General features: G+C 39.6%; 1 protein-coding gene across 3 annotated transcripts in view; it reads left to right on the top strand.

The window, feature by feature from the left end:
• ELOVL5 (ELOVL fatty acid elongase 5) overlaps positions 1 to 14,730 on the top strand; it is a 57,329-nt gene that overhangs the window by 31,027 nt on the left and 11,572 nt on the right. For all 3 annotated transcript variants that reach the window (XM_006137741.4, XM_006137740.4, XM_075923607.1), the window contains 2 exons: positions 5,840 to 5,905; positions 9,182 to 9,369. In XM_006137741.4, coding sequence (XP_006137803.1) covers positions 5,848 to 5,905; positions 9,182 to 9,369 — 246 coding nt within the window. In that variant the 5' untranslated portion in view covers positions 5,840 to 5,847. The remainder of the gene's footprint in view (positions 1 to 5,839; positions 5,906 to 9,181; positions 9,370 to 14,730) is intronic.

The raw sequence follows: 14,730 nt of genomic DNA, 5'->3' as shown, positions 1-14,730 counted from the left end.
TCGATGGAGCCATACAGTCTAGACATACCCTGACAGTGGAGCAGGCCCCACCAAATGCCAGCAGTTCTCTCTTTGAACCCAGACTCTGCCTCTCTTCGGACTCGGAGTCAAATTTGTCCTCTGTGCAGGCAGCACTTTCCCAAACAGCCACAGTTACTCACAGTGCCTTCTATCCCAGTCTTTATCAGTCACAGGCACAGCCAGGATTTGTCTCTTTCAGGGACAATCACCAACAGCCCCTGAATCAGCTTGCTAGATTAAAGCTTCAGCAGCAGGTTCTAGCTTTCAGCAGCAGCTTCTGGTTTGGAAAAGGCTCCACACCAGTCTCCTCTCTCCAGTTTGGAGCCCCTAACTCTCCTGCACTGCCTGGAACAGAGCAAGAGTTTCTCTTCTTTTTCTCAAGGACTCATGGGAGTTGTTGTCTTTACGGCTATTTTGCAGCACAAAGAATCCTCCCAGTAAAAGTCAGAGGCTCCTATAATAAAGGGAGCCTACACATATATTGGTTATTTGATCCCCATTCAGTAACCTAGCATGTAATCATTTTTGGATCAATAATATTTTTAGACTCAGTATAAATTTGTGAAGACAGTTCTAGAGGTCATCCCCTACCTATATTTTATTGGGACATATTAAATCTGTCAATATGAATGCCTGGGAATGTTGCTGGGGAAATCTGTTGCATATGCCTATTTGAATAATTTCTTGTCTTGCTAAAAAGCAATTGTAACCCCTCCCCCCACAGGCCATGTCTACACTTATGCAGCTGTGTCACTGTAAGATCACTCCCACAGCCATATTATGCTGATGGGAGAGCTCTCCTGTCAACATAATACAATACAGTGAGCAGTGTTAGCTGTGTTGGCTGGTGACTGTCTCTCACTGACCTAGTGCCCTGCACATGAACACTTATGCTACAAAAAATTGTCACTCATGAGGATGGTTTGTTTTTACATGCCTTTGAGTGACCTTTTTTTGCCTACGTAAGTGCTAGTTTGGCGATGGCCTTAATTATTACTTAATTGTTGTTCAAAAGATGAAAAAGAGATCATTTCCAATTGGGTATTCAAGAGAACTAAGCATGTTTCTGGGTTCTAATCCTGGTTGTAATTCAACTCCCTCTGTGGTTTGGACTCTTTCTCCATCTGTAAAATGGGGATTCTACCTGTTTGTCTAAATCCAGAGGGCTGTAAGAACATAAGATAATTAATTATTTGTAAAACTATTTGAAGCTATAACATGATTAGAGATACAAAATACTTACCCCTTGAGAATGTTTCCACAAGATATGGTTTGTCTAGGATTTGCATTTCCAAGATTCGGGAAATCACTAATTACATATATAATGTTTATATTTGATAGACGTTCATGGTTGTGCCAAGCTTTTTTTTTTTTTTCTGGTGCTAGTAAATGTCTGTTAAAAGATCTAAACTATCACACTGAAGCAGCTGAAGCAGAGTTAAATTTTGTATAGTTACTGGCAAGAAACTTGAAGAATGTTCCCATGACCCTCTGAAACAAAAGCTGACTGTTTTGAAAAGAAATTCATTTGTATAATAGAGAAACAGAATGAAACAATTTTTTGTTTCTGTAGACTGACACCAAGCAATTTCTTCCTGGGTTTGTTCACTTTTATTCTACCACATGATGATAATAGAACAAAAAAGGTTACATTGAAGAAGCTAACTTGTTGGGTGAGATTTCTACAGAAGACTTTTTACTTTTCCATCCTGTTCAACAGAAGAGAAACTTCACTTGTTAGTTTCAGCACTGTGCAGCTTTTAAATTTACTTAGTTCTCTCATCTCTATCTTCATGCATAAAGAAATTATTGACATTAAGTATGGCAAACAATTATATGAATTCAGTTAATGCTTTTTGCTAATTTGTAATATGATTTCTATTTAATTTTTTTCTTTAAAAATATCAGAATAAGAAGCAGAAGATGATTTGTCCAATTCTGATATTATATAACTGAATCAGTTTTTGTTAGATCAAAGTAATGGCTTAGAGGATGAGCAAATAGAGATTTCAAACACAAAATTGATGACCCATTAGGGAATACTGTGCATGAGGGACAGCTAATAAAAGCATGACAGAAGATTTTTCCACATCAGCTGACTATCATCTGGGAAGTTAGGTTCCTCACATTATTACCTATAACCTTTATAGAGTGTTACATTCCTGTTTGAATCAGAAACATATTGCTCATTGTCCTTTCTTTTCCGTTTTTTAATTCTTCACAGGAAACCAATATTCCAGGGTATCCAAGACATTTATATAGGCATTGATAATTTGTGCAGATCCAACATCTTATCTAATTTCAAAATGGTTGAATTCTGTTGGAGAAGCCTCTGTGGCTTGTTTCAATAACATTGTTTATTCAATAATTTTGAAGGTGATTCCATTAAAATGTATAAATGCATCAAAAATAGTACTGGTAAATGGGAAAACTCATGCCATTCTAAATACCTAAAATTAGTTTAATTGGTCACTTTATCCCAAGTAGGCATTTACACCTGTATATGATCCAAATTCAAAGATTATACTGTCTGTGTTGCAGTGGAGATACTGTGGGGAAGGATTGATGAAGTTGGGTGTGTTGTGTGCATGTATGTGTTCTATGCACTTCCTTTGGGAGGGAGTGGAGACCTCAGATTCCTTCCAAATCTTCTGTCATGTGAGGCAATGGAGTAAAGAAAATTCTAGCTCCTACTTGACTTCTAGACAGATATTGAAATTTTGAAATATATTTTGCAGACCAGCATTCAGAGCTTGGGGCAGGGGAAAGCATGTATCATGTTCTTCCTCAGATTTATGAACAACATTCTTTGTGAGTAGTACAAGGTATGCTGAGAAGGCTTTTGTGTTTTTTCCCTGGTGTGGGCTTCAAAACCTTATTGGTTACAAAAGCTGTATTTTATCACTTCCTGGAGGATCCTTTTAAAACAAAAAAGCAACCCAAAAAAAGAAGAGAAGATTCAGGTCTAACTCTTTCATGTCACTTGTGCACCTGGGGCGTATCCTGCAACCATTATTTAACATGGTGAGGTGAGAAGATACCTTTCCCCCTGCTGGGGGGGAGAAGAGGGGGGGCGGGAGAAGGGAAGAGAAGGATCATTAACGTAGACCTCAAAAGGGTTTCTTACCATTTGCTTCCAAAATGGGTACATTAACCCAGCAAGAAGGCATACAAAAGAAAAAACAAAGAGATGTTGCCATCTGTTAAGATTTGCTTACATTTTTAAACTTTGCAGTTTACATGAAAATGTAAACATTTAGAACAAGGACATTTCCTGCAATTATTTTTTTTGATTAGCTGATTTAGAAGTTCTCTTTCCAGAGTTGCTTTGGCATCAGCACTTGTTGTTGGGCTCTTTGTTTGTTTGAAACGTGTTCAGTGTTCCATTAGACACTTGTCTCAGACTACATCTACACAGCTTCCCTCTTCTGCCAAAGCCTATACAAATGAAGCACGGATTAGCATATTGCCACACTTTATTTGCATAATTAATTAGGAGCTTTTTTGCTCAAGGTTTTTGCGCAAAAATGGCTCCTAATTATGCAAATAAAGCACGGCAATATGCTAATCCACACTTCATTTGCTTGGGCTGTGGCAGAAGAGGGAAGCTATGTGGACATAGCCTCAGACATCAAGCAGTGGGATTTAACCATCTCTGGTAAGGCTGTTCTTAAAACTTTTATATGTTAAGGTAAGGACCTTATATAGTTGCTTCAAGCAGTCTTTGTGGAAATATTCCAAGTGAATAAAAACTAATGTATTGTGGGGGAGGGGGGTTGCTGGGTTTTTTCCCCCTACAAGCTGAGCGCTAACACTAACATTTGCAAGGAAGCAGCTCCTAATTAACTAAACATGTCTGTGAAGTTGTTAATACCACACCTTTTACACTTCAAATGGAATTTTTTTATTTTGCCCTTCTAAACCAAATGCAGCACTTGTGAATTTTATTTTGAGTCGCATATATTTAAGTTGCATAAAGTCCCAACTTCTAGCGTGTAATAATAATAATGTGCAAATCAAGCCTTTTAAATAAAAGTTTCTAGTCCTTGTGGTTGCAAAGCAAAGCTTGAAAAGATTATCTGAGTATAAACTAAAGGCCCACAAACAAGAAAACAACAAGAACCCTAAAGTTAGTTAATTTTTGGCTTAAAAGTATTGAAAAAAGCTCATAACCTTCCTGGGGCTGGACTTAATATTTGAACACTTGATTTTGGTAATACTGCACTTAAAATTTTTTGTAAAGATTGCTGCTCTTTTGGGCTGAGGCAGTATTTCTATGGGCTTATTTACACAAACATTTTATTTGTGGCAGATGAGGCATGAACCTATCCCACATTGCCTGCCATGCACTAAGGGTACATCTGTGCTACAGTATAATACCCATGGCTAGTTTGTTGCCTGAGTTGGGCTGTGAGGCTATAAATTGGAAGTGTAGATGCCTGCACTTAAGCTAGCATCTGGCCTCTGAGACCTCACAAGGGAGAAGCATCCAGCCCAGGCCCTGTCATTTTTACTTCAGTTTTATAGCCTGCAGTACGAGCTTTACTGGAGTAGGTCACTGTTGCTACCTAGCAGGGTACACTGGTAATATGTATTTAGTTAAGCAATTATATAGCTTAATATCTTAAGATTGTTATTAATTGTAGTACAGTGAAATCTCTGTTATCCGGCACTCTGTTAACCAGAAAACTTTGTTAACCGGCATTGCCCCTAGCCACAATACTGTCACATTTTCATGTGGCTTGGTTTACCATGATTGGCTTAACAATTTTTTATTTAAGAAGTACTAATCCTCTTTAACTCAAAATAGAAATGAGACCACCTGCCTCACACTACAAAACTACCAATATTGAAAACTTGAGTTTTACTATTATAGTCCATTGGTTTTTCCTAGGTTGATGAGGACCCTCAGATAACCAGAATTTTTAGATAACCGGAATGCCCTAATCCCCAAGTGTGCCGAATAACACAGGTTTTACTGTATGTTAGAAAATAATAACTTAGTGCTGATTTACTAGATAATTAACTACTTGCTCCCAAGTTGTGTAAAGCTGCATTTAGATGGTAACTGGAATTTAATTAAACATACACAACAACATATACAACTTATTTATTAAACAAAGCAATCTTAAATGTTTGACATATATAAGCTTCACCTCCCTCTCATATGAGCCGGAGAGTAAGTTTTTGTGGTGGACTGAGTCATTAATATTTATGACCTAAGTACGGAGCCAGTCAGAATTCAGGTAAGAAGAAACTATAAAATAGGAACACAGAATAAGGCAATCCAAGTAGGATCAGTGGATGATCCTGATAAGATACATGCTGGTGTCCCTGGAATCAGAGGCTGGTTTGCAACATCAGTGCTCCATTGTTAGTTTTTGTACCCACTAGCACAGTGCCCACTTCCCCCAAACCACACATCCACTAGGATCAAATCTTTTATATGGTACACCAGCTTTGTGCTCTGTTTATGAAGGTTGATCTAAAAAATTAGATATTTTCCCCTGATTTTTGCTTTATATAGAAAAGCAGCGTTTAGCTAAAAGTGTTTTTATTGTGGCTCATGGATTCAGCATATGTATTCTTTACTGAACTATTTTAAGAGGACTTAACATGTTACATTTAATTTTTAACAGGTCTTTAAAAAAAAGTATTGTTAGTTTTATAATCAAAACATCCAGTTTAAATAAAATCTTTTTTTCAAAAATATTATTTAATCCAGTATGGGCTAGCATGCTTTCCCAATTTACACCCAGCTTTCCATGAACATTATCGACTGCAGAAATAACTCTTTTCTCACTGTCTGTTTTTCTAGGTCGTACAATGGAATCACTGGATAAAACAATCAATAGCTACCTGGATGTCTGGCTTGGGCCAAGAGGTAACTTGTTCATTTTATAAATATGTAAATTTAATTTCTAGAATCAGAGTTCAAATGAATAAAAACTGCCATACTGGAAGAGTTTGGCTCTCAATACCCTGAAGCTCATAGTAGTTGAAGTCTACTTCTTTGGTGCCCATAAATACCAAATTGTGCAAAACTGTGGCATTCAGAGAAAAGTGCACATCATGCTACTTGGTGATCAGCTTATGACTTGAAGAGTGAGGACTGATAGAGCTGAAACTTTATCTGAGCTACTGTACTGCAGCTTCTATTCTTATTCCTGTAAGGCTATGTCTACACTGTGGGGTTTTTCTAGGGAATGCGTTTGCTCTTCCTCTTTGTTTCGTGGAAGAGCAAACACATTCTTTTGGGAAGCCCTGCATTCCTCATTTCATGAGGAATACGGGTTCCATCAAAAGAGGAGGCTTTTCTGTCATTTGGCCCCATCTAGACGGGAAAGCTTTTTCCAAGAAAACCTGATAGTGCAGACCTAGCCTTAGTGGCAACCCTCTTTTAGATTTTATTCAGCTAATTGCCTAAACAATACCCTGCAACATGAAGTTCTACAAATTGACTAAACATTGCATGAAAAGTACCTTGCTTTAAGTTTGCTCTTCATTTAAGTACTCTCTTATAATGAATGAAAGAGTAAATGAGTGTCTGACTGATGTTCCATAATATTCCTGAGTTAAAACGACGATCATATAATCTCCTTTTCAGATTATTAGTTCTGATCTTTTACATTTCTTCACATCACTACTGTCTCATGCCTCTCAGCAGTTTTGCTCACCTTCATTAGATCTTTTATTTCCTTCTCTCCTTTTTGAGACGAAGTGACAGAATAAATGCTGTATTCTAGCTGAGGTGATTGCACCTGTTATATGTAGTGGCTTTATGCTACTTATTTGTCAGGTAGCTTTGAAAACATTGATGGAAAAGAAGGGCCTTGAAACCACTTGCAGGCTTTTCCTCTCAGCCCCCACCAAGTCTGCTAAGAGAAGCTGCTGCCAGGTTCTGTTTGAACGGCTGTGAGGCATTGCAGTCATAGGGTGTGATGGCAACTCACATAACTCGTTTTGTTGAGTTAGCTCTGGTACCAGATTGGTTGAGGCTGTAGCTGTGTCGACACCCACATGTGCTAGCTGCCTGAATACTGGCTGAAGGTTCTGGGTGGGCTTTTGTAGCCCATGCAACTGCAGTGTCAGTGCTCCTGAGTAAAGCTAGCTCAGCTGGAATAAAGCTGCTCCATGAGCTGCACTGACACCTTAACTGCAGTGTAGAGTCCCCCTATACTACAGTGTGGCTTCTGGACTCCACTGAAATAGAGCTGGAGCCTCTTCCTTGCTGAAGAGTGTCTAAAATGAATTGGTGTAGGCTTGCGTTAAACTGTATTTTGACCCTTTTATAGACAGGCTTTTATGGAACAAGACAATTTGCCAACTTCTCTGTGACTCTTTCCTTATGTGTATTTCAGTCCAAAACGTGATTTTTGTAGAACAGATGACATATTGGTGTGAATATTTTATATCTATATCAAACGGGTTCCATTTACTACTTTTAAAATGTCTTCTGCTTTCAAGTCTTGCAAACTCCCCCTGGAATCAGATTGTCAGTAGAGCTGGTTTTTTCCTCCTTATTCATCATCCTCAATAAAAAGGTTCCAAAAGTGAAATCCATGCTGAGTAACACTTGCCTAAAATCAGTGTTCCCTTGGGTTTGCATGGGCATCACTTATTGATTGGAATATAGTGTGCAGTCTACAGTAAGAAATCCAGTTCCCTTGTAGCCTTGCTGGCTCCTAAGGACTAGCATAAATAAAAACACTAAAAATGTACTTTTATTAATACAATAAGCATATATGACTCTAGTTAAAACTAGCTGTGTTGATGATGAGACCTTTAGGGAGAAACGAAGACCTAAAAAACAGCATGGTGTTACCCAGGAACTCGGTTAAAACTAGGATCTGGTTGGAGTTTGTTCCTGACACCAGAAGAACAGGTTCCCCGACACTGTATCTATCACCAGTGGATAATTGCCCAATGAAAACACAGCTGCGGTATAAATTTAACAAATCTATTGAAAGAATTTGGAACAGTACACAGCATATAACCACACAAAACAACAGTAAAACCCCAGTACACCAGTTAGAATCCAACCCCCACACTCCAAAATAGAAGTAAAGAAGATAGGAAAGTGTCCCTAATAAGCAGGTAAGTTAAATACTTTACAGTCTCTGGCCAAGATGTTAACACAGCAGGTGAGGACCTAGGACCTTCTACTCAGTGGCAAGCAGCCAAGGGGAGGAACTCTAGGTGATCCGATCCCACCGCACGTTCCTTGATGATAAAGAGGTGGGTGAGGATTGATGGCACTGTCCAGAATAGAGCTGGGTCTTCACCACGGGTCCTCTTCAGGTGGTGGAGGAAGTCAATGAACCCTAATGTAGTGTATCCTCAATACCACACCTAAGCCTTCACTATAAGTGGCATGGAGAAAGCACTGTTAGTGATTCAAAGGCTCCACAGCACCACTGCAGTACAGCTGTTTCTGGTCTGGTGTACCTCAAGCTTGAGCCACTGGGCTTTGCCCCAAGGTGTGTGAGGGAATCAGCAGTAGCACTGATGTCTGTTGGTCTTGACGAGTCACAAAGACTGGACAGACTGGCTCCACGCTTTTGAGTGGTGGCACTTTTATGTCTTTTGTGGCAGGAAAATAAATGATTGACAGTAGCATATTTGCAGCGGTCTGGTATAAAGCTAATATGGTAATTAGTCCAAGGCGGGAAAATTCAGCTAGAATCTGTTCTTATTTACCTCCACATTTCCAGATGACAAGATGGAGTTTGTGATTTCAAAATGGAGTCTGATTTTAAAATGGAGTCCAGTTTGCACATATGATTAAATTCTCATTCAATCACTGCCAACAATGGTGAAGTTTATCTGCTTTAAATTTTAGTAAGTAATAGTTTAAAACACATAGCAGCAATAATTCCCCTTTGAAAACAGTGTTTTTTTGGGAACAGCATTACTTGCATTTTGCTTAGCAATAACATGATTAAATGTAACCTTGTTACATATTAAATTTACTGTGTAATTCAGAGCAATCAGCATTTCCAGTAAGTTTTATTTGCTGTTTGTTCTTTGGTTCATGTTAGGTGATTGTTACTGAAAGTCTCAGCAGGAAAGGATTTTTCTCAATGTTTTAAATATATTTCCATTAACTAAATTGAGAGTAATTTTTGTGTTTGTTTTTGTTTTTTTCATTCTATTTCAGATCCCCGAGTAAAAGGATGGCTTCTTCTGGATAACTATACACCTACTTTTATCTTCTCCGTCTTCTACTTATTAATCGTATGGCTAGGACCAAAGTACATGCAAAATAAGCAACCATTCTCATGCCGGGGAATTCTAGTGGTCTATAACCTTGGACTAACGCTACTGTCGCTTTATATGTTTTATGAGGTAGGATGGTTTTTTGGTTTGTTTTGCAGTATTTTTACCCTATTTAATCCCACTTAAACCAAAGACCTGTCTATTGTGCATATTGGTAAACTTGGTAAAATAAAGACAGAAATGTTGCAACAGTTCATCAATGGTCACTTCTCCAAAGAATATCACCACTATTACCAATTCATATGGGCACTTTAATTAATGCCTTAGGATAGTGTGCCAGGTCTGTACAGACTAAAAGGCAAAATAAGTACTTCTGAAATGTGCAACTCTCCCTCAGCATACAATAGAAGAGGAAAACTCAACTTTCATGTCTTGTTATAACCTTCAGGTAAGCCTTAATATTATTTGAGTAGTTCCTAACTATTCACCTAAAAGAGAGCCACGGTGAAGCTATTCTAAAAATGGGGCAGTTACATCGCATCTCACTAGGGAGTGTGGACTATAATGTATCTGCTTTTCTGCACATTTGAGAATCATATCTTCTCAGTCCTCTTAGTTATTCCAAAACAGAAATATGATGATACACGGGATTCCTTTGGTTTTTTTAAACAAAAAAAACTTGGATTATTTAATATAATTCCTTCATCTTTGAGTGGCAACGTGTGTCTGTTTTATCTAACAATATAAAGATCCAGAAAATATACATTCTATCCTACCCCATTGACAAGATCAATAAGAATATTCACCTATGCTGGGATTTAATGTTTTTAGTAGGTTTTTAAAGGCTGCATCTAGACTGGCAAGTTTTTCCACAAAAGTGGCCGCTTTTGCGCCAAAACTTGCCAGCTGTCTACACTGGCTGCTTGATTTTGCGCAAAAGCACTGACGTTCTACTGTCCAAAATCAGTGCTTCTTGCGCAAATGCTTTGACATTCCTGTTTGGGCAAAAGCCCTTTTCTGGAAATGTTTTTGCGCAAGAGGGCCAGTGTAGACAGCTAAAAACTGTTTTGTGCAAAAAAGCCCCGATGGCAAAAATGGTGATCGGGGTTTTCTTGCGCAAAAACTGCTTTTGCGGAAAAGCGTCCGTGCCAATCTAGATGCTCTTTTCCGCAAATGCTTTTAACGGAAAAACTTTTCCGTTAAAAGCATTTGTGGAAAATCATGCCAGTCTAGACGTAGCCAAAGTGATTAACTTTTTTTGCCATGTTAAGTTTTATATCTCTTCATTATCTCTGAAATAGTTGTATAAATGTGATTAGTCCATGCAAAAATGTTTACTAATAAATTTAAACTTAAACAGTATCACCACTGAGTTCATGACAAAGATCTTAATCTGACACACACGACTGCAGCTTTCTTTGGCACTGTAAGAACTGTAGATAAGATTCCCATTGCAGCTGATCTCTTCCTTTCTAGCAATCAGAATAATACTCCTATTTTCTACATGATGCTTTTGAAATGGGGTGCGAGAAGGCTTAGTAAGGGATGTTAGATATAGTGTAATAATCGTATAACTGCACCAAATTTTAGTGGTTACATGATAATTCAATGGTCCCCAGGAGCGGGGCCAGTGACCAGTGCACTCTTGGCTCCACTCCCGGGGAGCCCCCTGCCACTCCAGACTGCTGCCTCCTCCCCAAGACTGGCTCCCACCTGGCAAGCCCTAGCTCCCCACAGACAGAGGCTGCTCTGCCAATCCCTGCAGCCTCTGTCCGTGGTGAACCTGGGCTTGCCATGGCTGCAGGCTGCTCTGCGGAGCAGCCCCTGTCCTCAGGGGGCCCTAGCCCCATGCAACCAGGGGCTGTGCTGGCATCCCTCCTGTCCACCCCCGGACACTGCCTCTGATATAGAGGTAGCAGCACCAGGGAGGGGAGGGTGGTGGTTCCACGAAGCCAGTGCTTGTAGGGAGCCAGCTTTTAAGCCAGATTCTCCCGAGTATAAGCTCCTGCCTGCATTGCCTCCCACCTCTATAGGAGGCAGCAAGGGGGGACAGGTGGCTCTATGGAGCTGGAATGTGCTGAGAGCTGACTTAAAAGCTGGCTCCCTACATGTACCAGCTCCTGCCTGCCCCCCTCACTCAGTGCTGCTGCCTGTCTATCAGAAGCACCCACGTGGGGGCGGGGAGCAGGTGGCTCTGTGGGATCTGGTGCTCTTGGGCAGCCGGTTTAAAAGCTAGTTCCACAAGTTCCACACACAGGCTCCTGCCTCTCCCCTCATTGTTGCCTCTGATACAGTAGTATCAGAGTGCATGTAGTCATTAAGATTAACTGATAAATCCAGTCTTATTGGTTAATCATTTACACAACTATATCCTAACATCTGTAGTAATTACTAAATCCTTTTTTCCATCACTAATGTCTGGTTCTGTGTACTTTGAGCACGTTAGGGACTGGTGTTCTGTTTTTGGCTTTGCCACTGACCAACTGGTTGACTTTGGGTAATTTACTGTCTATTTCTGCGTGCCAGGTTTTCTATCTGTAAAATGAAGGTTGTGATACTGACCTCCTTTATTTAAGCGATCTACTGATGGGAAAGAAACTGTAAGTTAGGTATTAAAGGTGGTATTGTTTTCTTAGAAGTTGCACCTTCACACTAGTCCTTCTATTATGGGAACTAATGAAGAACTGTTCTTTATGCACCCTCTCCACACCACTCATGCTTTTATAGACCTCTATCATATCCCCCCTCAGTCTCCTCTTTTCTAAGCTGAGAAGTCCCAGTCTCTTTAGCCTCTCTTCATATGGGACCTGTTCCAAACCCCTGATCATTTTAGTTGCCCTCCCCTCTCTCACCCTCTCTCTTCCCCTCTCCCACCTCCTTTTCCCAGTCTCCCCGAGTTTTGTTCAATAAAGAGAGTTTCTATTTCTGAACACACGTGTCCTTTATTTTGTACATCAGGAAGGGGGCTAGGGAGGGGCAAGTGGAAGGAGGTGAGGGAGGAATGGGGTACGAGCCCCCAATGGGGAGGACTGGGGTGGCTCTGCGGGCTCCTCGTGGTGGAAGCTCTCCTGCAGCCCCCCGATTGATCCCCCTCCCCGGATGGCAGCCTGCGGCAAGTGCAGCCGGGCTGATGGCCGAGTGCTGTGATGTGCCAAGTGTGGGCACTCCAAGCCAGGACTGCTTTGCTGTCCCTCATCGAGTTAGACAACCCCTGAGAACTGTCAGGGCGGGGTGGGGGTCGGGTCCCTTTAAGCACAGCCCTCGACTAGCCTGAGACAGCAGCTCCACGCTCTAAGTCCTAATCTGATGCCCTGCCGGCACTGCTTCCGGCCATCCTTAACCCCGGTTCAGGGCCCACTCAATGTTGACATGCTAGTTCCAATTAGCTAAACTCTAATTCGAACTAGTTTTTAGGTTTAGATGCACTAGTTCGAATTAGCTTAGTTCGAATTAACTAATTCGAATTAAGTTAGTTCGAATTAGTGCTGTAATGTAGGCATACCATAATTGTTTTATAGCATATTTTAAAATCTTTGTTTTGAAGGAGAACATTTGGACTTATGCAAACTTAATAATGTTACTAGTCATAGAGAGCTTCCCTGTAAAGTTTTTTAATTCAGATAATGTTCCATCACTCTTAGAATGTGAAATATTGTTTATAAATAAATAACTTTAATTAATTTCAGTGGGACCAGGGTATAGCCTTAAAATTATAACTTCCTTCTACATTAAAAATTTCCATCACTGCATATAGAAAGTAGCTCATGTTACTGAATAGCTTGCTCTTCTACAGCACTTTTCATCAGTAGATCTCAAAGCGCACTATAGACTCTGTCCATGATTTCGACATTTGCCCAGAGTGTGAAGAGGTGTGATACCTAACTGACAGAGTTGTGCTTCAAGAGTCTCTATTTTATACAAATTTTACCTTGGGGACAGAATAGGTTTACCTGTAAAATTATTCCTTATGTAGGCATGACCTATGTTAAACTGATTACCTGTTTCTCTGTTGTAAAAATAGCTAGTTAACTTTTTTAGTGTTCATTAGCAAAAGCACCCAAGTGATGGACAAGTCAAATTATATAGGAGAATGTAGTCCATGATGAAATTTCCATCTCCGATAAGTGACCTTCCCAATCTATTTATTTCTGCTCTTTTAACTTATCTGAGATGGACAGAAGTTGTACAATAAGCATCTGGTATGTAAGACTGTTTTCAGGACTAAAGAGCATCTTACTGCTGTAAAGCAAAGATATCTCTCGCTCTCAAGAGACAACATGACTCCTCTGATCTTGTAAGCCAAGGAGAAGTGACTGCTTCCTTTAGGTTTTGATGCACTTTGTGCTGAGGTGGTTATATTGGGGGAGAGCATTTTTTTATGTACTTTCCTTCAGTTTACTTTCTTAAGATCAGAAAAATATAATTTGAATTTCTGCCTCTTCTCCATTTTAATATAAAATTCTTGCGATCTCTAGTTCCCCTGTTCATTTGTATTTGCTAATTAATATGTGCTATCTCTGGGTCCCTTATCCTAATTTGGAGCGCTTGCTGACAGCATGGAGGCTAAAGTTCTGTATCAACAGAGCAGCAGATTTGTACACATTGCCTCACTAAGGTGTCTCAGTCCAGACATTGTAGGGAAGATTTGCTGTACGGTTTTATTTTGTTTAGGGTCTTTGATATAAATGGTAACCCAAAAACACTATAAAAAGTTCAGCAATGCAATTACATAATTAAAGCAAAAATAATAGCAGACAGGGAAAAAGTAACAGGCTATAATCTAAGGACAAAAACAAATATTTAACTGCAGAATGCTCATTTTATGTTCAAGTTTCTGCTTTGGTTCCTATTAACTAATGACTGCACTGTTAATTTTTATTAGCATTTTTTAAAGTTGTCTTTGAATGGTTAACTTTGTGTAATTTAAACATCATGTACACTCTCTATTTCTGCTGTTAACTGCTCTTCCATTCTGCTACAGTCTTTTGTAGAAAGCAGCATTTCACAAGAAAAGACATGTCCATGATCTAGCATTCACAGTATCATTAGGAAAAACAATTGAACTCCATTTGGGTTCCTGCCAAATTGAAAGTAAAGCTACAGGACTTTCCCAGTTACAGCTGAACAGTACAGAGATTCCTAGCCCATAAGTGGTTAGAGGACCTACCTATGCTATAAACATAAGATTCCCAAGTGAGTCAAGAGTTATTGCAGAGCCAGTCAATACCAGCAGTAATGTTGAACTGGTCTCATCTCCTGTAAACAGAGACTAGGTGTGGGATGCAAGTTAGTAAACTGTTGTACATCAAATGATAGCACAGAAATGAGCAGGCCATGTAGAGAGTAACATTAATATAAACAACATGTTATCCCAGTACTTGCAGCTAGGTAAATAATACGTTTGGGAACAATTAATGCTCAGGTCAGTGTGTCCCATCTGTGATTAACTAGTTCTTTAATTGTCCTTTTAATATGTGCTGAAATAATGTA

The sequence above is a fragment of the Pelodiscus sinensis genome, chromosome 3 (assembly GCF_049634645.1).
Source record: "Pelodiscus sinensis isolate JC-2024 chromosome 3, ASM4963464v1, whole genome shotgun sequence".
Classification (NCBI taxonomy): Eukaryota; Metazoa; Chordata; order Testudines; family Trionychidae; genus Pelodiscus; species Pelodiscus sinensis.
The sequence above is the reverse complement of the archived record's forward strand: the minus strand, read 5'-3'. Positions and strand labels throughout refer to the sequence as shown.